The following is a 24304-nucleotide window of genomic DNA, read 5'->3' on the forward strand; positions in this document are numbered from 1 at the left end:
TCGCATCATTCGTTTCTGGTACATTTGACCATGACGGATAGCTCTTAACCTCCTTCTTCAATCAAGTTCAGCTGATCATATCGGGCTGGACCCATTCTGCTTCGTCTAACTTTAGTTCTGAAAAAACTCGGAGAGAGGAATTTCAACCTCAATGGTAGCATGCCTCCATTCCATAAACCAAAGAGAAGGTGTTGCCCGGTAGAAGTCCTGACGGACGTTCGATAAGCATAGAGGGCGAATGACAACTTCTCGTGCCAATCTCTATAGGTCTCAGTCATTTCCCCACAATCTTCTTGATATTTTATTGGCTGCCTCCACCGCACCATTCATCTTCGGACGATATGGCGATGAGTTGTGGTGCTTGATCTTGAATTGATTACAAACCTCTGCTATCGTGCTATTATCAAATTTAATACGTTGTCTGATATGATCCTTTCAGGCATTCCATACCGACATATGATTTCCTTTTTAAAAACTGCTGACAGCTTCGGACGTTGGCGTAAGAAGTAGCCCTACCATTTAGTAAGTAGTCAATCACTAAAAAAGAAACGATGTCCGTTGAGCTTGCGATATCGCCAAGAGCCAGCCCACAGGAGAAAGGCCATGGGAAGTCATGACGTGAAGAGATGATGGAGGCACATGAATTTTGTCTCCGTAATCTGCATTTATGCACTTCTTAGCATATTTGATGCAGTCCTTCCATGTAGACCAATAATATCCAAATCTCATGATCTGTCTGGCCATTGTGAACCGTTAGCGTGTGTTCCACAAATACCATCATGGACTTCTTCCAAGATCTGCTGGCTTCCACAGCGTCCACACATCTTAACAGCACCTGATCTTTCCTCTTTGTACAGGATCTCTCCATCTAAGACATAACCACTGGCCATCCTCCTCAACATTCTCTTGTCATTCTCAGTTGCTTGGTTTGGGTATTCACAATTTTCACGTATCGCAATATGTCCGATACCAAGGGTTGTCGTCCTTTTCTTCTCCTCGTCAATGTTACAACAGTGGGCTGGAGCATCATAAATACTCATTGGATAGGCTCACATCCTCTGGTCTATTTACTTGATCATGGAAGCCAATGTAGCTAAAGCGTCGGCCATCTGATCTCGTCTCGTGGGAGATAACAAAAAGTGATGTCGTCAACTCCTCAATCAATCTAGGACTATCCTTCGTAACTAGTCAACTTAGGGTCTTGTTCCCATTCGCCTTTGAGCTGATAAATTACCAATACCGAATCCCCATATACCTCAAGTACCTTGATTTGCGTTCCATAGCCGCGCGGATTCCCATGATACATGCTTCATATTCCGCCATGTTATTTGTGCAATCAAAATCTAGTTTACTGGTGAAAGGATAATGATCACCGTTTGGAGATACCAAGACTGCCCCAATCCCGTTGCCATGGCATTTGAGGCTCCGTCAAAATTTAATTTCCAAGTATTGCCTTCTTGTGTGCTCGCTTCAGTAGTTGCCACATACATCAGATCCTCATTTGGGAAATCAAAGTTCAAAGGCTCATAATCGTCCAGGGCTCTACTTGCTAGAAAATCTGCTATCGCGCTCCCTTTTACAGCCTTTTGATTCACATAGGTTATGTCAAATTCAGATAGTAGAATTTGCCATCGGGCCATCTTTCCGTTCAGAGCAGTTGACTCCATCATGTATTTCAGAGGATCTAACTTTGAGATTAACCAAGTCGTATGGTACAACATGTATTGTCTCAATCTCCGAGTAGTCCAAACCAATGCGCAACATAATTTTCAATTGGCGAATATCTCGTTCGCATTCAGTGAACTTCTTACTGAGATAATAGATCGCTCTTTCTTTTCATCCTGACTCATCATGTTGGCCGAGCACGCACCCCATGGAATTCTCAAATACTGCCAAGTATAGTATCAGTGGTTTGTCAGGGCAAGGTGGCATCAGTACTGGGGCGTTGGACAAGTAATGTTTAACTCTTTCGAAGTTTTCTGGCACTCCTCATCCCATACACCTGGATTGTTTCCTAAGAAACGGAATATGGGTCACATTTCTCAGTTAATTGTGAAATAAATCGAGCGATGTAATTAGTCTTCCTAGGAAACCCGAACTTCTTTTGAGTACTTGGCGGAGGTAATTCTTGTATGGCCTTAACTTTGTCTGGGTCAATTTCAATCCCTTTTCGCTGACTAAGATCCTAGCATTTCCTGATCTAGCCCCGAAAGTACACTTGGCTGGGTTAAGTTTAGCTGGAACTTCCTTAACCTCAGAAACAGTTTCTCAGAACTTGCACGTGTTCCCTTTCTGTTCTAGATTTTGCGATCATGTCATCAACATAAACTTCTATCTCTTTATGCATCATATCATGGAATAATGCTACCATGGCTCTCTGATACGTTGCTCCCGCATTTTTCAATCCAAAAGGCATCACTTTATAACAAAACGTCCCCCACATTGTTATGAATGTGGTCTTCTCCCTGTCTTCAGAAAGCATCTTAATTTGGTTGTACCCGGAGAAACCATCCATGAAAGAGAACAGTGAGTATCCGGCCGTGTTGTCTACCAAGGTATCGATATGAGGCAGTGGGAAATTATCTTTTGAGCTGGCTTTGTTCAAGTCTCTGTAGTCCACACACATTCGCACCTTCCCATCTTTCTTAGGAACAGGGACTATATTGGCTACCCATTCTGAGTACTTGACCACCTGTAAGAAACCAGCATCAAATTGCTTCTAACTTCTTCCTTTATTTTTAGCAAGACATCAGGCCTCATCCTTCGGAGCTTTGTTGGACTGGTTTGCATTCTTCCTTTATAGGCAATCGGTGCACCACGATATCAGTACTTAAACCTGGCATATCTTGGTAGGACCATGCGAAGACATCTTTAAACTCTTGAAGCAACTCAACAAGGTCTCGCCTTGTTTCCTTGGCAATGCAAGCGCCAACTTTACCTCTCTGCCTCTTCTAAGATCACAACTTCTACTGATTCCTTATAGGGTAGAATTTTTCTTCTTCTTCTTCCATCATTCTTAACAAATCCGGAGATAAAACGCTGTCTTGGTCACCCTCAAAATCTTGAGGATCATCTATACTCATGTCTTGCTCAAATAAAGACTCTGAATTAGTAACAGCGTCGCTCATCTCGTTGATATCTGAAGACCTGTTATTGGAACAAATGGAGGCCCAAATAAAAGAATCTAAGAATACTTGTATGCATAGTATGATTATAAAGGGGATGAAAGAATGAAAGAATATTTGCTCAAATGAAACTGAATGATAAGTTTTCACTGAAATTAGCTTTTGGACATGTGCCTTTTACAAAAGATTCTTATCACCCCCAGGCTTAGGGCAACAAGTGTTCTGAATATTACTCTGAATTAGTTCTAAATGTTACAGGGATCTCTTCTGCAGTCCAGTTATTCAGAACACTTCCAGGTTCGTAAGGACGAATGCCCGATAAATTCCTTTCCACCCTTTCTTCCGCGGATATGGCATTGATGTCCAACATCTCAATCCTTCCTTCTGTAACCTCATCATTCTCTTCAGGGTGGACAATTCTCCCTGAAACAAAAGTCTTAGATATAAGAGGAAAGGTTATCGGTCCCCACTTGGCTTCTATCCCGCCCAAATGTGCTTTTCTCCTTTCTTGCTTTTTCTCCATCTCATTCCTCCTTTCCCTCGCATTAGGCTTATATCCCAAACCATAACGGTCCTGTTTGTTAACTAGGATCGGTACTCCGACCCTTCCCTGGAGGTATTTCCCAATCCTCTTCCAGGCAATGCTCCCTTCCCCATCGTTAGCTGTAAGCTCATTGACGTAGCTTTGGATATCTTAGGCTCTGGGATTTTGCTCATCTCGATGACAAATGTGGCATTTACGAATTCCAATGATCGAAATGAACATTCTATCGCTTCACTATCAGCCTCTATGTATGGCATATCATCGGTGACTGATGCAATGATGTCTTCTTCTGCACCTATAGTCACCAATCGACCCTCTATCACCAATTTTAACTTTTGGTGAAGTGACGATGGTACAGCTCCTGCAGAATGGATCCAAGGCCTCCCCAATAGGCAATTGTAAGATGGTTTAATATCCATTACCAAAAAGTCCACCTCGTATGTATTTGGACCAATCAATAAGGTATCTCGATTCTCCCCATCACTTTTCTCTCAGTGCCATCAAATGCTCTCACTATATTTTGGCATGATTTCATGTGAGAACTATCCACAGGTAGCCTGTTTAATGTGGACAGGGGTAAAACATTCAGGGCCGATCCATTGTCCACGAGTACCGCCGGTAGTATACACCCCTTGCAACGGGCAGTGATGTGCAAGGCCTTGGTAGATCCCATACCACCTGGCGGGATCTCATCATCGTTGAAGAAGATGAAGTTATCGACATTTATATTGTTAACCAGGCGATCCAATTTGTTCACTGAGATATCTTTAGCGACATAAGTCTCATTTAGCACTTTTACCAACGCATTACGATGTATCTCTGAACTTAAAAGTAACTCGAGCACTGAGATGCGAGCGGGTTGCTTATGCAATTGTTCCACCACGCTATACTCGCTATGCCTCAAGAATTTAGGAATTCTCTAGCCTCATTTTCAGTCACCGGTGTGTTAATATGCGGTTCAATTCCGGTCGTCTTCGTTTTATCTTGTTCAACCGCCAAGGCTTTTCCTTTTATAGGCTCCCTTTTTGTATTTCCCAGGTCATAACGTTTCCACTACGCGTATAGAAGCCTGCGTCATTACCCTCTTCTGAAGCATTTATCGGGTTCTCCTCTCCCGTGATCATCACATTGCAGTCGTAATTCCAAGGAACCTTTTTGCTATCCTTGTAAGGAAAGGCTACAGGTTTTTGGATTATGACCCTTGGCGCCAGTTGTATTCCAGATCCTGTACTCGTTGGCCTTGAAATAATCACCACTGGGTGATTTGGGGCCTTTCCCGTAGGCCCCTCCTCCGAGGCATAAACTTCTCCATTTTCAAGTCCTTTGATCTCTTCATAAAATTCTAGCTTTTGTTGTTCATCAGATTTTGCACCATGGCCTTGAATTCAGTGCAGTTTTGAATGTCATGGTCTTCTTCAGCATGAAACTCGCAGTACGTCTTCGTTCCTTCGGGCCTTTCTTTTGAATCTTGTTTGATGAGACCTCCTTCTATCATTTGTCTCCAGACCCAACTCAATGGGGTTTTTATCTCTGCAATGTCGGTTTTGATTCTCTTTTTCTCACCTTCGATTATTGCGTTTACCCCTTTATCAGCATGGTTGGGTAACGGATTCGCTGCTACGTTGGGTCCTAATGGGTTGTCAAACTTCACAATCCCCATCTTAATGAACCTTTCCACCGCCTTTTTAAACCCAGTGCAGTTCTCAATTGAGTGTCCTGGTATCCCTGCATGGTATTCACATTGGGCATTCGTGTCATACCATTTGGGATATGGAGGTTGCATGGGCTCGAGATAAAATGGAGATACTATGTGTGCATCAAATAACTTCTGATACAGTTCCCCGTATGTTATTGGAATGGGCGTGAATTGAAGTCTCTCTGTGTTAGTCCTTGTGTTGGGCCTTGTGTTGGGTTCCTGCCTCGAGGGGGCTTGGTGACTAGTGGTTATCATTTTGGAGGGCCAACAGTAATCGGTTTTGAATGGCTCTTGCTATATGTGCTTACGTTGTTTACTTCGCCCTCTTTTTCCTTGGGGCTGGTCTTTTGAAGTTTTCCCCCGTGTCAATCTTACCGCTCCTTACCGCATTCTCAATCATTTCACCGGACATTACCATATCCGAGAAGCTCTTGGTAGCACTCCCCAACATGTGGTTGATGAACGGGGCTTTCAGAGTGTTGATAAACAACATGGTGACCTCTTTTTCCAAAAGGGGTGGCTGGACTTGTGTTGCCACTTCTCTCCATCGTTGGGCGTACTGCCTGAAATTCTCGCTAGGCTTTTTCTCCATGTTTTGTAACGTAATTCGATCGGGTGTTATATCCATTACATGACTGTATTGCTTCATAAAAACTTGCGCCAAGTCTCTCCATGAACTAACTTTAGCACGACTCAGTTGGTTGTACCATTTGGCTGCAGATCCGATCAAACTGTCCTGGAAGCAGTGGATTAACAGCTGATCGTTGTTGACGTATCCTGTCATTCTTCGACAGGACATAGTTATATGAGCTTCAGGACAATTAGTCCCATTATATTTTTCGAATTCCGGCATTTTGAACTTAGGTGGGAGTACTAAATCAGGGACCAAACTCAGATCCTTGGCGTCAACCCCGCGATGATAGTTGATGTTCTCCATGACTCTAAATTTTTCCTCTAACCATCTACATCGGTCCTCTAGTTGTTTTGGCAGGTTCATTCTTGTTTTTTCTGTTTCTGCCACGTCATCGAGGTCCGGGACCACAGGATTAGTGGGATTATCCCCGGGATTAGAACCCGAGCCCATTTGAAAATGCAATGGTACCGAGGCACTAGCCAGATATTGAGGTCTAATGGTAACTGGTACCCTCTGTGGGTACACCTCTGGTTGTGCTTGGATGTTAGTTGGGGTGAAACCTGAAGGATAAACAGGGTCATCGTGATCTTCCCCAGCATCAACTACGGGGTCTTTTCCTTTGTTATTTCCTCCAGCCAATAACTGCTTTAATTGGTTCATCACAGTGTTCTGGGATTCTAACATGTCCTGCTGGATTTTTTCCAGTCGTTCATGCATCTGATCTTGCATCTCTCGTTGCAACTGTTCCAATCTTTCCAACCTTTGATCCATTGCTTTTGTTTGGCGACGAGTACCGTAGTGATATTTGATTAGATTTTTGTTGGTTTCCAGGGTAACTGTCATAATTTAATTTTATTAGGGTCATTTTATGAGATGTAATGCAAATGTATGAGATGAATGCAAAAAAGAGGCATTGATTCGAATTCAATTTCATTAGAAAACTCAACTAGAAAGCAAATTTCTTTACATAAAATAAATTACATATACGGCTTCGCCTTTATACCCAAAGCCTTAACCTTCCTAAGAAGCCAAGCTAAATCTCGACCTCGGCTTGATTCTGACTCATATTTTAAACTCAATACATCGGCCTGAACTGCTAATGTTTGCAGATGATCAGCCACTTCCCGCACTTGAGTCACAGCTTCGCCCATAACGTAATCTCTATCTCTAATCTGCCTTTGAGAATGATGGAATTGCTCTTGCCATTGATCATTACTCCTCTCAAGAAGCTCTATTCGTAGCTCAGAATTGTGTAATGCGTCCTCAAGCTCCTCTACCTTTCCTTTCAGTTCTTCGATCTTATTTAAGCTTGCTCTTAATTCGATCATGGAGTTGCGACTACGGTACGAGTGAAGTGACTTTTCTAGCTCTGCCACCTTGGCCTTTAATCCTGCCTTCTCATTTCGGCACTCTAACAAACTCCTTTCCAAAGCGTTTTCTCGAGCTCGAGCATCTTGAAATTTCTTTTCCCACTGATCGGCCCTATTCTTTTCCTCATTGATCTCTTGTCGCCACTGCTCTGACGTTTTACCCAGACCGACAGTTCTCATCGACAATCGCAGCTTCTTGTAATCTGTTTTTAGACTATCCAAATCCTCTTCAGCTTTGTTCTTTCCCTTCCTTAATTTCTCGGCTTCTAGCTTGTGGATATCGATGTCTAATCCCAAATGCACTCTTTCTTCTTCTAACTGTTCTATCCTCTTTCCCAACTCAGAATTTCTTTTCTCAAAGTCTCGTTTGATGATCTCTAATTCTGACGGAACTACTTGTAGATGCTCCTCTATAGACTGAACGCAATCTTCCCTCGGCTTAGGGATGTTGTCATTGACTCTTTTACTCCACCACCCATAATATTCTGAAGTTGCCATCGCTCCTACGGTAAATCTTTTCATTCGGTGAACCTGTTTCCAAGCGTTAGATATTTCTCGAGTTTTTCTCTTGTAGTTTTCATCCTTATAAGAAAACTCACATTGAGCCAGCCCTTGTGTTGCTGGTATGAACTGTCTCGATCTATATTGTCTTAATACGAGTAAAGGGGCATAACCGACAGCTCCCCAAATTCCGAGTAAAGGGACCCAGTCGAAATCCCCACATCGGTACAGGATCTCGTCGGGTACCATCCAAGGAGCTTTCCATTCAACGTCATCCTCCTGAAGATTTTGGAGCATCGTCATCCACTTTTCTTCCGTGATGTCGTCTCGTCTTGGTGTAGCAACTTGTTCCTTCAATGGAGAATAGTCTTCTGAGAAGACTCGATAGGAGACATTTTCCACCTTCCAAAAGTGACTATGGAACCACACCAATAGTAGCTGCGCGCATCCGATGAACCTTCCCTCCCCTACTCTTCGACATGCGCTTAGAGATCTGAAGGTTTCTGCTAAGATTGCCGGGATGGGCGTGACTCCTTTACTAAGCCGATCGAACAAATCAGAGACGGCCTCATCTACGTGCCCTAAAGCTCTAGGGAAAATTACCAATCCATAGATACCTAGAACGAAGACATCCACTCTTTTCTTCACATCAGGGTGTGCTAATACTAAATCTCGCAAGCTTTTCCAAGGAACGCATTTACTGTTTCCTTTCTGTTGGATCCGGGCAGTGACCCACTGTTCGCTCATCCCTGTAATGCTCATCAATTTTTTTAATAATGTCGGGACACTAGCAGCTCTAGAATAGGCTTTGTCAATTTGAATCTTTGGACACCGAAGCAGGGTCGTATATTCTTCCATGGTGGGAACCAAGTCCACTTTTCCAAAAGTGAAGCAACTGTAAGCAGGATTCCAAAACTGGGCTAGGGCTCGGAATAAATGCTTGTCCACTTTGATACCAAGTAGGTAAGGCAAATCCCCGTAGTCACAGTAAAACATCTGCTTGGTCCCGTCGTCCCATTGATCCCATATTTCCTTCATTTCTCGAAGATCATTTTGGATTACGCTGATACGGGTGAAGTCCCATAACTCTGATACGTACCCTTCTGCAAGACTATCGCCTTTCTCTCTCCACATCGTCTCAGCCCATAATCGTACAGCTGCATTGTCTTCTACTTTATCAAGAAACCTCTTTTCCATGATAAGCTTTCTATCTATACTGAACGTGAATTGACACCTCTTTTGAAATGAAAATGCCATGCAATCACAAACAAAGCAAATTAGATCTAGGATTTAAAGTAAACAATAATAAATAAAGCATCTATTCGGTAAGCACTAGGGTCTGGAATAGCTCTATCTCGGTGGGTTCTTATGGCTCGCTATGTGTGGTTTGGTTCTAAAGTAAGGGTACCTGAACCAGCAGATTCCTCGATCCTCACCCATTATAGGCTCATATGGACCGAGTTCAGTTCAGGGGAATACATTTCCCTATGGCCATGCGGAGATGAAAATCTCACGAAGACATAGGTACGGATGTATCCCGGAAGCGATTCACTATCCCATGCGGAGGTGAAAACCTCACGAAGGCGTAGTTTCTCACTCCCACTTAAAAGGTGTGACCAACGGTCATGCAATGGAATGTGCAGAAATATACACCTAAACTCTAAACAAAGTAGTAATTATAAACAAATAATAAAAGCCAAAATAAAGGCAAAAAGCAAGTTTTCAATTTTGACACAAAGACAAAAAGCAATCAACTCGTGGCTTGACTCTCTTATTTAAAGTCCCCAGTGGAGTCGCCAAGCTGTTGACACCATTTTTTGGATGAAAACGGGGTCGACTTGGATTTTGAAAAAAAGAATGAAAACGGGAGTCGCCACCAATCCCTTTTTGACGAGGTGTGATCGGGTCACCTTAAAATGTGGTTGTTTTTAATAAATGATTTAATTTTATTAAAACAACGATTTTGGTCTACGAAATTCAGAAAAATGAGTTCGGGAGTCGGTTACGCACGAGGAAGGATTAGCACCCTCGATACGCCCAAAATTGGTACCTAGTTGATTAATTAGTGTCTTAGTGTCGAAAATTGGAAATTTGAAGAGTTTTTTTTAAAAGAATACGATCCTTGAAAGAAACTCTGATGACGTGAATTGGAATATAAGATTCTCTTGTTCCGAAGGAATATCACATCCAGCACGTTAGGACACGATACTCTAAATCATAGAAACCAAGATCACCTTATAGTTTAATGAAACCACACTTTGAAGCTTTAAGAGGATATTTGGCTATTTAGTCGAACGAGAAATCGAAACCCAACACGTTAGGGCACGTTTTCTCGATTTTCCAAACGCGAAATATTGCCTTATTTAGAAAAATTTTCCTTTTGATGCTTGGTATTAATGCTTGACAAAAACAATAACGAATACGACAAGGTGAGCAAGGCAAAGTGAGTAACAATAATACAATAGGCAAAATGAAATGACGAGGCGATTACATAAACAAAGCATACAAATAAATAAATAGAACTAACATTTTAGAAAAAGCACAAGTGTACATGGATAAATAAACAAACACCAAGTAACAATGATGACAATAAATACAATTATGTAAAAAAATATATATGCATGTATAATTTAAAGCCATAAAATAAGAAATATATATAAATTACAGAATATAAAAACATAGATAAGTATGTACATATATATAAAATCGGTAAGTATTATAAAAAATGTAAATGTGTATTTATATATTTACAAATCGTGATAATATAAAATATATGTATGTGAATTATAAAATATGTGAAATATACAAAAAGCATTTTTAAGAGTATAAAGAATATATAAGTATGTATATGATGTAAAATATGCATAAATATATGTAAGTATATAAGAATTATGAAATGTGAAAAATATATTTAAGTATGTATAAGTACGTATATATACATATTATAAATATATAAATATATAACAAAGCATAAACTAATAATAATAATAATAATAATAATAATAACATTGGAATATAAAAGAAACGAACATAAAATTAATAAAATATTAAAATAAAGTGAAATGAAAAATATTAAATATGAAAAAAATATATGTGTATACACGTACGTAATAAAAATATACACTAGTACATAATTATAATAATACTAATACTAATAATACTAATAATATAAAAATAATAAGGATATTTAATAAAGATACAAAAATAAACGGAAAAAGGATTAAAATTGAATTAAAAACAAAGTTGTAGGGCCAATTTAAAATGAAAACAAAGAAAAGGGACTTAATTGTAACACGCGTGCAACTTGGAGGGTCAAAAGCGCAATAAACCCAAGTATTAAAACGCTGCGCAGCATGGGGGACCAGAATGAATTCGGGGCGAAATCATGGAGCCAAATTAAAAATAAAAAAAAACCTTGATTGTAAACTCCCAGAAAAGCGGAAGGGCTAAAAGTGCAATTAGCCCTTCCAAAGAAAAACACGCGGATCCTCCGACCCGACCCGTGTTCAAAACGGCGTCGTTTTATTTATTTAAACTGGGGGTCCAAAACGGTGCGTTTTGACCCCCTATAAAAGTCAAAAAATATTCAAAAAAAATCATTTGTAAAGCTGAGGGGAAAAAAAAGAAAAGGGAGAGAGGAGAGGGGAGCCCGGAGCGATTTTCGGCCAGGGGGGGACACCGGACGGCCACCGGAGGCTCGCCGGCGCCGCCGTGTACGGCGGTCGGAGGGTCAAAAATCCCTCTTTTCGGCCGATCCGAAAGCAGGTAATTTTTTTACCTTTTTTTTAACTCTTTTATATAAACATATGCTATGTAAAGATATATAATAGATGAGTTTTTTGAATAATAAAAATAAAAGAAACCTTAGATCTGACTGCCTTTTCTGTTTTCGGGTGTTTTTCTTGCTTGAATCTGCTTTTACTCTCGTATTCTCAAGTAATATTACAATCGAAAATGAAAGGAAAATCCCAAAAAAATCCCCCCTTTTTGTCCTTGATTTTGGCTTTTTAAAGCCGATCTATAAACATTCATTTCCTTTTTTTTTGTTTCCGTTCTTTTGTTTATTCTTTGTCCCATTCCTCGCATGCTTCCTTTTGCTGTTGTTTCTGTCTCTGTTACAGGTGTGTCAGGTGTGGGTGGTGCGCGTGATGGCCAAGTAGTGGCGGTAGTGGGCATGCGTGGAGGCTGGCGGCTGAAAAGAGTTAAGGAGGCTAGGGTTTATTTTTGCTGAATGTTAAGATAGGTGGGCTGGGGTTTCTTAATTTTTGGGCCTGGGTATTTTATTTTCTGATTTAGGCCATATTGGCCTGCTTTAATGGACTGTGGCATTGTATTTATTTTGTTTTATTTTTGGCACTAGGCCCGGCAAATTTGAGCTTCTACAATTATTATTGCATTTTTATATTCTTTCTATTATGTATTACTCATATATTATCACTACCACTGTCAGTATTTTACTATTATATTTTAATGTATTATTAACATGACTTTTATTTTATCATTATTATTACTATTATTCCTTATTGTCATGGTTAGTATTCTTATAGCTATTTTTATTACTAATATTACTATTGTCATATCTAGTATTATTTTTTACTTTCATTATACCTACTACTATTATTATGGTTTCTCTTTTATACATTTACGTTTTATATAATACATTGATTTTACCACTTATTCGTTTATACTTTTATGTAATTCCAAACCTTTTATTTATTTTGTATCATTATTTTATTTTATATAATACTTATTTATGTTTATACCATTATTACTATTTTATGCTTTTTATTTATTATAAGTTTGTTTACTTACTCATATGTTTATTTGCTTACCCCCGATTTAAAATCCAATTTATACTATAATTTGCTTTGTTATTTCCTTTATCATTGTATTTTTATTTCGTTTTGTTCTCATTATCATTATTTCATTATGTTTATTCGCTTATTCTTATATGTCTCAATATATTTGCAAATCCATATTATTTTGTCATTATAATTGTTGTTTATATCACCACCTTTGTTATTATTATGCATGTTAATACTGCAACTCGTTTCTTATTTCACCATGCGATTATGATTACATTGGTCTTTTACTCGACGCATATAATTGCGTTTTTCTAAAATAAAATAAGTTTCGTATTTAGACAATTCGAGAAAATTGCGCCCTAACTTACTGGGTTTCGGTTTTCCTCATTTAAATCTAAATAACGATATAATCCTCTTAAATCGCAATATGAAAAAACACTTATTTTCTGAAGTACGAGGTGTTGTGCCCTAACTTACTGGGTACGACATTTTGTCACCTCGAAATAATAATTTGTTTAAAAATAAAGGCAATATTTGGTATTAGGAAATTCGAGAAAACGTGTCCTAACTTACTGAGTTTCGACTTTTCTTGTTTATCCTAAATAACCGAACAGCCTTTTAAAAAATTTTAGAATATATGAATTTTAAATAAAGGCAAGCTCATTCTCAAAGTTTGAGATGTCGTGTCCTAACTTACTGAGCGTGACATTTTATTACTTCGAGATGAGAGAGTCTTTAACATTTGTTTTAATTTATTCGGTCATTTTCAAATTAGCATTTTTATGAAGAGGGATTGTATTTCAATGTCTTTCAAGCTTTCCATTTTCGACACTAAGATATTAATTAATCAACTAGGTACCAATTTTTGGACAATACGAGGGTGCTAATCCTTCCTCGTGCGTAACCGACTCCCGAACCTATTTTCTTGATTTACGTGGACCAAAATCGTTGTTTAAATAAATCAAACCATTCATTAAAAACAACCACTTTTACAAGGTGATCCAATCACACTTAAAAAGATTGGTGGCGACTCCCGTTTTCGTTTTTTCTCCAAGTCGATACCCGTTTTCAAAAAAATGGCTACGAAAATTATAATAGAGATTATTTAATTATAGATTTTTTTTAAACATGAAAAGTTACAAAACAATTATCTAACTATTAGCAATTTTTTTTGTTACCCAATTATAAAAAGATACAAAATAGTTAACCAACTATGAAAAGATACAAAATGGTTACTCAATTATTCATTGTCTTTTTTTGCCATTGGTTAGCTAAAGTAAAAATAGAAACACACAAAAATTCAAGATAGTTGGATGACTAGAAAAGACAAAATTAAATAGTTGAGTGACCATTTTAAAACTTTTCATAATTGGAAAAAAAATTTACATATTAAACTTTTCATTTAGAAGTTAAACCATATTAAAATTTTACATATTCAACATCAATTAAAAAAACTAAAAATTATTTTTATTATAAAAAATTATAAATATGATATTTATGTTTGGATAACAAAAATTTTGCTTCTCCAAGGCTAGGTCTACCTTTTCATAATAATTTTTAGAGTGCCTATATACTCAACCATTAAATATAAATATTTTAAGAAATAATATAAATTTTATTTTACCCTTTAACAACTTATAATTTAATTTAATGTTTTATCAATCTCCAGCATAGAATTATATATATTTTTTATAATGTGTTAAAAGCAATGGAGAAAGCTACAAATTTTGTTTAAGGAATCGAGAAAAAATTATAAAATTTGGATGCGAAAACTAAAAATTTTGTATTAAAAATACTTAAATGAAATTATTAATTTTCTAAAAGGGCTCAAATTTAAATTTTCCCATTTAATTACAGGTTTAAAATGACTAAATTGATTTTTTTTTTAATTTTGAAGAGGGGATATAAAGCAATTTTCCCACTTAATTAACGAGGCCAAGGCTCATTCTGTCCATTTTGACTATGTCCCTAGTTAAAAAGTAAGGGTTATCGAAGAATCAAACTCGAAATCAATAACTTAAACACAAATGATTTGCAACTCTGTCAGATATTGGAAGGAGCAAACAGCTCTTAGTCATGAATTTCTTCTTCAGTACATATTACAAGAATCAACTAAGACATCATTAATTTCTTCAACTATATAACTACATACATTAATTTATTCTCCTTGCTCTTCATGCTTTTATTCATGGTGACATACAGCACCACATTTACTTGATCCTGCACAAACAGACAAACAAAATCAATGAATCGGTTTCATAAATCAAACACCATGATTTTCTTTCTCTTTTTGCAAAAATAAACGGAAAGAAAAAAAAAAGGTTAATTACGTGTCGCAGTTAATGGTAGGATCAAAGGAAATGGCGACAGTAACACCGCACAACTGAGGAAGCTGTTTAGCTTTGTCGGGATCAACACCTTCACTACGACTAGCTGCCTCGAGACAACGACACAAGTCCTTGCGAATTGCAGTGGTGGTAGCGGCGGAGTTGATATTAGCCACCGCGGAACAACATGTTGCAACGGGTGTGGATTCCCCGCCGGTCAAGAAAGGTCGACAAGGCATCAGTGACAATAAAGCTTCTTGGCATGTTATTGCATCCACAGATTTTGATTTCGCTATCAAAATCATGATAAACAAAAAAACCACAACAAGTGACCAAGAAAATCCCATGAATTTCTTCTCCATTTTCTTGTTCTTTTTTTTCTTTTGTTTTTGATTAAAAATTTAGTGCTAAGAGCACTTATTTATAGGCATAACTTTGGATTCTTTCATTTTAAGTTGAGTTAATAGCATTTATTATGGTGGATTTATAAATACGACTTAAACTGTAAATTTATATTAATATGATCAATTTTATATTTTTTATTATTGATTTTCATGTATAAATTATTCAATAATTAAACTACATATATATATTTATGATTTGAATATGAATAAAGTTAAAGTTTAACCTTTTAATATTAATAATTGTATCGTGCTTTCAATTTTTAATATATAATATAAAAAGTCTAATCTTTTTATTGTAGCTTTGAAAGTTTTAAAATTTCGAAATTTCTATATTTACATATTTTTTAAAAATATTAAAAAGGGTTAGTGTTTTTTTTTTTTGGATTGGGACAAAATTTAAACTTTTAAGGAGTTTAATGTAGTAAAGTTTATCTTAAAAGACATATTATGTAAATTTCTAAAAAGTTAGGGGCACTGGCCCCACCTTCCCCTTTACCGGCCAATGGAACTTAATGCATGTTATTAATGTTTGTGATGTCAATTAATTACCTTTTTAAGATTCTTTTGTTTTTATGTGATAAAGATATTAATTGTAGGTTGAGATATGAGTTGTACCAATTAATATTAATATTCTTTTTTAGGTTATAAGCTGATAATGAGAATAAATGTCGAGATAATTCATATATAATTGGATTTAAATCAAAATTAAATTATGTAATAAATTTATAAAATGTGTTGATGTAGGGGCGAAGCCAGGGGTTAGCATGGCCCGACCCCGCCTTCTAAATGTAAATTTGCTCTTTTGACTCTTAAATTTTTTTAAAAAATTTTAAATTAGTATAGATAAAATTGCACTTTGTCCCTCTCTAAAATTATAAAAATTTAATTTAATCATTTACAAATTTTAAAGATATAAACTATAAAAAATTAAATTTTTATCCGGCCCCTTAAATATTTATTTTGGCTTTGCCACTGTGTTGATGTAAATATGAAAGGAGGTTTTGGTTGAAATCATAAAATTTGCTTCAATTTTATTTTGGGTAAACTTCATTTTATGCTACTAATTATTAGTAAGTTTATGTTTTAATCATTTAATTTCAAAAAGTTAAAAATGGTCATTAAGTTAATTAAAAGTTTTCATTTAAGTCATTAGATTGTTAAAACACTTTTTGTCTGGCCTTCTCTATTAATATGGTTTACACCAATCGAAAACTCTCTTTCCCTTTCTCTTTTACAGTTCAATTTTTTTCATAAAACAACTTTGAATGTCTTGTATCTATGAATCAAAATTCAAATAGCTTTCTTTTTCGATCTTTGACATTGGTCGTCAAATTAACTTGGACTTAAGATATGCTCGCTGATGGATAATAATTCACAGTACCAATAATTAAATTGTTATTTGAAACTCGCTAGCCAGATGTTTTAAAAAATAATAATAGCTCATTGACTTACATAAAATCTTTCGAATAGTTTAATGACTTAAAATGAAAACTTTTAAATAATTTGTAATATTTTGAAGTTGAACGACAAAAATATAAATTTACTAATATTTTAGTGACTTTGGGGGTAGCTTACCCATATAATTTTATAGTTTTTATATAAAAAGACAAACACCTCCAAAATAATATTTGCTACTTTGTAAAATAATTTTTTTTTGATAATTTTACAATCGAAATTAGACTCGATTGATAAATGGCACCAATTCAATCAACACTTAATATAGAAGATAAAAGATAGATATAAAGGTAGATGTTTTTTTTTTCATATCCGTTTTATAATTTATATTCGAGGTTCATGACTATTCCTTTTAACAATGCCATCTTCAAAATTCGAACTTACATATGTTTTACCATTCCACCAAATATTGTTGATATATAGCTATATACTAATTAATATTAAAATGATTAGCAAAACTCTTTTCATTATATTAAATCAATAATGTTAAATATATATATATTAAATAATTTTATTTTTCAAGAAATTGGAGTTACTTTTTTTGGTCAATTCAAACATTGGAGTTATCGTAGTAAAAAACAGTAGAATGGTATTGTAACCGACCATAAATTGTGTACACACTTAATTGGTTTTTTAAAAGTAAATTACATAAATGATGACTCGTTATTAATTTTTTTTATTTTAAAATTTTATAAAATATCACTCAATTTATTAATTTAATTTTTTTTACTAAAACCGTTAAAATGATAACAATTTGCTAACCCATTAGGTAATTTAATGATACGTATTTTTTTAACCATCAATTTTTTCCACTAATTTCCATATAATTTTATAATTAATATAAAAAATAAACCCAAAACTAAACGTTTTCTTGTTTCTTTGTTTTCTGTCACCATTCTCGCTTGCCACCATCGTTCGACGCCATCCTCGAATTTTTGAGTTTAGATTATGGAGTACTTTAGCAAGTGTTTTGGTGAAACCAAGGTCTAAATTGAGTTTAAGGGATAAAGAATTATACATGAGTGAAATGACATGAAAATTTTCAATGGAGTTTTTGGACTGCAAGAGGCAAGCAACCCTTTTGAAAAAATGCAGAATTGAGGAATGTGAAAGGCTAGAGTCTATTTTTTCGTCTTGGTGTCCATAGCTTAAAAGCCTCAAGTCTCTCGTTGTTCGGCATTTGAAGAATCTGACCGTCTTAGTTGTGTATCCAAAACTAGAGTTGTACATACTGAGCCGTCTAAAAAGTGAGAGAGTTTAGATAAAAATATAGGTTCGATAAATAGATTTTGACAAAAAAAAGGTCCAATTTTGAAAATGGGCCAAGCCTAAGTAAGGTTTTTTTTTATTTGGGCCTAACTCGGGCCGAATTTTTAATAAAAAAACCTTTTTATTTTTACTGCTTTTTTCTATGTAGTGATGTTGTTTTCGCATTTTTTGTCACCGTCTTGCTACAATTTCACTATTATGTTACTACTATTCTATTGTTAATGTTTTGATTATTGTATATCATTTATTTTATTCTTTTTTGTTACTATTTTAGAAACATTTGCTTATCATGTTACACATATTTTAGTATTATTTAAGTATAAAGACTATTTTTAATTTATTTTCAATTTTTTAGGAAACGTTTATTTTAAAATTTGTAATGTGTTTGGTGTATTATATTTTTTAAAATTTTATATAAAAAATAAAATTAAAAAAATTAATACAAGCCGGACCTAAATTTTAGTATTTTTATCCAGATCAAGCTTAAGCAAAAATCTAAACCCATTTTTCAAATCGGGCCGAACCAATCCCAATCAAACCCGACCATAAACAGTTGTATCCAGAACCATTCCCCATATTTTTTTCTCTATTAAAGTACTTTTTCTTAATTAAATGTCTCAAAATAAAGATTTTGTTCACATCTAAGCTACTGTTGCTACAACAGTCATTATTTGGAGTTTTGATCAATGGGAGGAAATAATAAAATCAGGAGGAGGAGAAATTAAGGGCACTGGGATTATATCATTTGGCAGCCACAAACGAAGTAATTATGTATGTAATTATCTTAATTCTCATCCTTTTCTAAAAATAAAAAAATATAATTGAGATGTTTTAATTATATTTAAATTAGTGGAGCCTATCAATTATAATGGTTATCTAAACATATTAATCTTGTGTAATTACAAACAATTATACTTTAAATTCGACTATTAGATGATTTTCTAAACATTAAATGTTTGTTAATTCTTTTAAAACCCTTCACTCAAATAATTATATATCAATTATTACTTAAAACAAGTAAAATTATATTTTACTAAACTTTTTTTAGTTTGATCCTTTGTATATTTTATAATTTGATACACCTTTAATTTAAGCATAATCCATTTAAGTAGAATAATTTTCTCTCTTGTTTCTCTGTTACCTTTTCAATTGATCAAATTTTATACATTTACAATAACCATTGTCTTAATATTTCCATTTTATTCTATTTTGATTATGAAAATTACAAGTTAAAAACTGTTTTGTTATACAAAACGTATATACTTTTTACATTTATTAAAATATTACATATTCAACATTAATTAAAATTTATATATTACGATATAATTAAATATAACATTTAAATTTAATGTTTTCAAATCAACTTTTTAACCTCAAGTTAAACCAAATTCGGATAACAAAAAATTTGCCACTTCTACCTTGTAAATCCTGAAACTTTTTTTTTCTTTTACATTTTGAAACATAAAAATTCAAATTAAAATAAATATGTTTTTATAATTCTTTCGTAATAATTATTAGAGTGCATATAAACTCTCAAATCATTAAATATAAATCTTTTAAGAAACATTAATGCACACTTTATTCCTTAAAGTATATCACTTTTTAACGTTATCATCATATATTCCTAGTTCACTCTTTTAGGTGTTAAAAAAATCGGCTAGCCTATCATGTTATTGTGATGTCATTATATGAATTTTTTTTTTTTAAATTTTTTTTAAAAAACGCAAAGAAACTTACAAAAATTATTTTAAAATATTACAAAATTGCTAAAAATAGAAAATTAAAAAAATTTATAAAAATATAAAAAACTAAATTTTAGTAAAAGTTTTTTTTAAAATTTTTTAGAAATAACATTTACTAGAGCTTGAACATGAGATCATTATTATCTCTTGAAAGAAAATCATCTACAATAATTATTTTATAATTCAATCAATAAAAAATTATAATTAATAAATCTTTTTAGAAAATAAATTTAAATAAATATAGGCTCATTTTAACCACAATTTCAAGTTTTTGAAAGTTTAATAATGGCTTTGTGTTGCATGTAGTGATTCATCATAACATGAACTGAAATTATTCCATTGGCTTGTGAAAACATTATCATTTCCTCTACCTACATTTAAATATTAGTATTAATGTGTTTGTTTTCCCTCTATGTTTTTCTTACCATTCCCTTGTTGTTTTGAAATGAAATATCAAATTTATAAATTCTGATTCATTGAATTATAAAATAATTATAGAAGTGGTATTCTTTTAAAAAATAATGATGCTATTTTCAAGTTTTAGTAAATCTCATTTATAAAATTTTAAAAATATTAAAATTTTTAATATATATTATACTCTTTTTTTTTGTAAATTTTAGTATATTTTTATGATTTTTTTTTGTAAATTTATAGTTTAATAGTTTTAAATTTTTATAATTCTTTTTGTAAATTTTAAATATTTTTAAGGTTTTTGATGATGTCATTGTGACATCATTGTATGAAACATGGCAATAAATGATTGGTTGATTTTTTTAATGTCCAAAGGATTGAACCGGAAACATCTGATAATATTTGGGACTAAATTGGGAACATTTGATAACGTTAGGGATTGAAGTGAGCCAAAAAAACTTTAAGGATCAAAGTGAGAAAAGCAATATACTTCAGGGACTAACATTGCATTAAGCCTTTAAGGAATAAAGTAAATTTATTTCACCCTTTAACATGTTATAATTTAAATTTGGGTAAATTACACTAATAGTCACCCAAATATTAGTGTAATAAGCCCAATTTGCCCGGGCCCAAAACCAATAAAACCAAATATAAATACCAAAATTAAATAGTCCATGTCCAATTACATTAAAACCCAAAATAAAATAAAAACCCTAAGCCCAATTTACAAGCCCACAACATTAAGTTTTTTTAAAAAAAAACCCTAGCCCTAATACCCATGTGCGCTGCACCCATCTGCTGCCACCCACGTGCCTTCACAGCGCACCCACCACCCGAGACCTGGCACCCCTGGCCGTCTTGCACCGAAATGACAAAGTCCCCTCCGTTGACTCGCCAAAGACCTGCAAAAGAAGACTAAAAAAACACAAAAACAAGAGTTAAGAAACTGTAGCAAAAGAAAACAAATACTAACTAAACAGTGAATAAAGCAGTGTAAAATCGGCTATAAAAAAGCCACGAACAATGTAATTTTTTTTTTACACAGAGAATATCAATCAAAAAACAAAACTCAGTTAAAAGGCGATTTTTTATGTATTTTAATTTTTTATTTTATAAATAAAAAAGAAAAGCAAAAAAAGGGGTCGAGATTTACCTGATTTTTCGTGTTCCGTCGCCATAGGTGGTAGAGGTTCGTTGCTTCCGATGAAAAACGACATGTCACGTTCTCGGAGACTCGAAAAGCGAAGAAAATGACTTCTTTTATTTTCTCCGACCATTGTGGACCGCGTCGTCGTTGCTGGCGATCGGTGGCAGCCACAGTGGCCGACGGTGGTTCCCAGGGTCGGACTCAACCTCCCCTTTCAGAGAAAAAAAGAGAAGCAGAGTGTTTTTTTTAAAAGCTGTTTAAACTGATTTTTTTGGAGAATTTCTGATATTTATAAGGGTGTTAAACGACGCTATTTCAAAGCATTCTGAAGTGCCCCAAAACAACGTCGTTTTGAGGTCGACCCGCACCTTGACCCGACATGACCTAGGGTTCGCATGTTTTTAAGTGCATGGGCTATTTGCGCATTAGGCCCTTCCGCTTTTGTAGCCTATTACAATTTAGTCCTTTTTCATTTTTTATTTAAATTTCGCCTTGTAATTTTATTTTTATTTCATTTTAATCCCTGAAAGGAACGACCCTGTTTTAGACAGGGAATAATTCCCCAATTGGTCCCTTCCTTTGTTTGCTCATTTAATTTTAGTCCCTATGTCAGTTTTATTATTTAATTTGTTATGATTTATGCTTTTAATTTTGTTTAAATTTCGATTTAACCCTATCTATGGTTATTCGTTTATTTTATTATAATTTAGGCTTTAAATTTCATTTTAATTTCGATTTACCCTTTTTAATTTCATTTAAGTTTCAATTAAGCCCTTTTTATTTTAATTCATTTATTTATTTACTTGTTTATATATTCATTTCTTTTTAGATTTTTACTTTATTTCATTAATTATTTATTTTATTTATACCTTTATTATTGTTAGCATTTTATTATCTATTATTATTTTATTATTATTTATTCATCTATCTATTATTTACCTTTTTTATATATACATATTTTTAAAAATTAGATTATTTATGTTTTTTACTACATATATTCTTCTTCTTCTTCTTATTATTATTAGTATTATTATTTATATTAATATTATGATAGTTACTATTATAATTATTGTTATCATTATCATTAAATTGCTATTTTTTATTTATTCATTCTATCGTCCATTATCATCATTTACTAGCATGATATTTTCATTCTGTTGATGTATTCACTTGTTATCCATTATTTTATATTATGCCAATATTTGTACTAGGTGTTGTATTCAATCATACTTGTCCGTTTTACACCATACCCGAATAAATTAAAATTTAAGTGTTACATTACTTTTGCATGATACATAAAAGAAAATTTTCAAATAATAAGGCAATGTTCCGTATTTGGAGATTCGAGAAGTTGTGCCCTAACTTATGGAGTCTCGACTTTCTCGTTGAACTCAGATGACTGAATATCCTTTTAAAATACGTGAGATTTATATAAAAATAAAAGGTGAACTTATTTTCGAGAATTCGAGATGTCGTGTCCTAACTTATGGGATATGATTTTTTGTTACCTTGAGATAAGAAAACCTTTTCATACGTTTTGATTTATTTAAGGGACTTTACTAAAATAATATAATACAAAGAGGGATCGTATTTTAAATTCTTTTTGAGTTTTCAACTTTCGACATCAAGACATTAATTAATCAATTAGGTACCAATTTTGGGCGTTACGAGAGTGCTAATCCTTCCTCGTACGTAACCGACTCCTGAACCCATTTCTGGATTTTTGTAGACCGAAAAATATCATTTTAATAAATTAAACATTTTATTAAAAAGATCAAGTTTCGAGGTAATCCGATCACACCTCATAAAAAGGATTGGTAGCGACTCCCATTTTCATTTTTCAAAATAAAAAGTCGATTTCAAAAAAGTAGTTTCGACAATTAGTAAATTTCTTTTTTGGTTACTCAACTATGAAAAGTTACAAAATGATCACTCAACTAGAGAAAGATAACTTGGTAGCTTCTAAAATTGGCATAGTAATAACTTTAACCCTCAACATTTATACATTGTGTCAATTTAGTATTGATTCTAAAAAAATAACCCTCAACATTTACATATTGATTAATTTGGTCTTTTATTGCAGTTTTGCTTTTCTTTATGACATTGAAGATTAATTTTAAAAGAATAAAAAAAAGATGAAAATTGTTATCTTGGATTTTTTGATGTTTCAATATTTGATATATTTTCAATCAAATTTAGCTAATAAATTTGTTTTTTTTTTAACTTTTTAAGTGAAAGGGTCGCAAACAAAAGCAAAACTGCAAAAAAGACCAAATTATATAGTGTGTAAATGTTGAAGGTTAAAGTTGTTATTATGCTAATTTTAAAAGCTACTACATCATCTTTCTTTTATCCATTCAACTGTTGGTGACCAAAAAAGATAAAATTAAATAGTTGGGTGACCTTTTTGTAATTTTTCATAATTGAGTGACTAAATTTTTTTTACCAAATTCCATTGTGGAAGACACAATTTTTTTTGAAGAATTCGCCATGATATATCTGATCCATGCATAATATCATGAAAAATGGATACAAATTTTTTACTACTACTTAGTATCGGCAATAAATCTAAAAAAGTATCTAAAAATATCAAATTTAGATATTTGTACCCTGTCGAAGTAAGGAACCATGGCATATATGTTTGGAATAGATTCCATTTTGAGAGAGTTGAAAAAGCACTATCTCGTTGAAATGTTCTATACATCCACCCTTTCTCAACGTATTTCTTTAGACGAAGACTTTTTTTTTCCGCTTTTCGGATGGTAAATATTTCTCAGAACATGGAGTGTGAATCAAACCCATGTTTGAATTGAAATTGAGATACTGATGCAAGTTCTTCTCTTCTGAATTAGATGGATTCATATCTGAAAGAGG

At 33.9% G+C, this 24304-nt stretch overlaps 1 protein-coding gene across 1 annotated transcript; it reads right to left on the reverse strand.

Annotated features, from left to right (window-relative positions):
- Window positions 1-14723: 14723 nt before the first annotated feature.
- Window positions 14724-15437, reverse strand: LOC107936622 (non-specific lipid-transfer protein A). The gene is made up of 2 exons (XM_016869380.2): window positions 15006-15437; window positions 14724-14895 (listed from the first exon to the last, which is right to left on the reverse strand). The coding sequence occupies exons 1-2, from the start codon at window positions 15362-15364 to the stop codon at window positions 14886-14888; spliced, it is 369 nt and encodes a 122-aa protein (XP_016724869.1). The 5' UTR covers window positions 15365-15437; the 3' UTR covers window positions 14724-14885.
- Between the last annotated feature and the right edge of the window lie 8867 nt (window positions 15438-24304).

Source organism: Gossypium hirsutum, chromosome A07, assembly GCF_007990345.1.
Source record: "Gossypium hirsutum isolate 1008001.06 chromosome A07, Gossypium_hirsutum_v2.1, whole genome shotgun sequence".
NCBI lineage: Eukaryota > Viridiplantae > Streptophyta > Magnoliopsida > Malvales > Malvaceae > Gossypium > Gossypium hirsutum.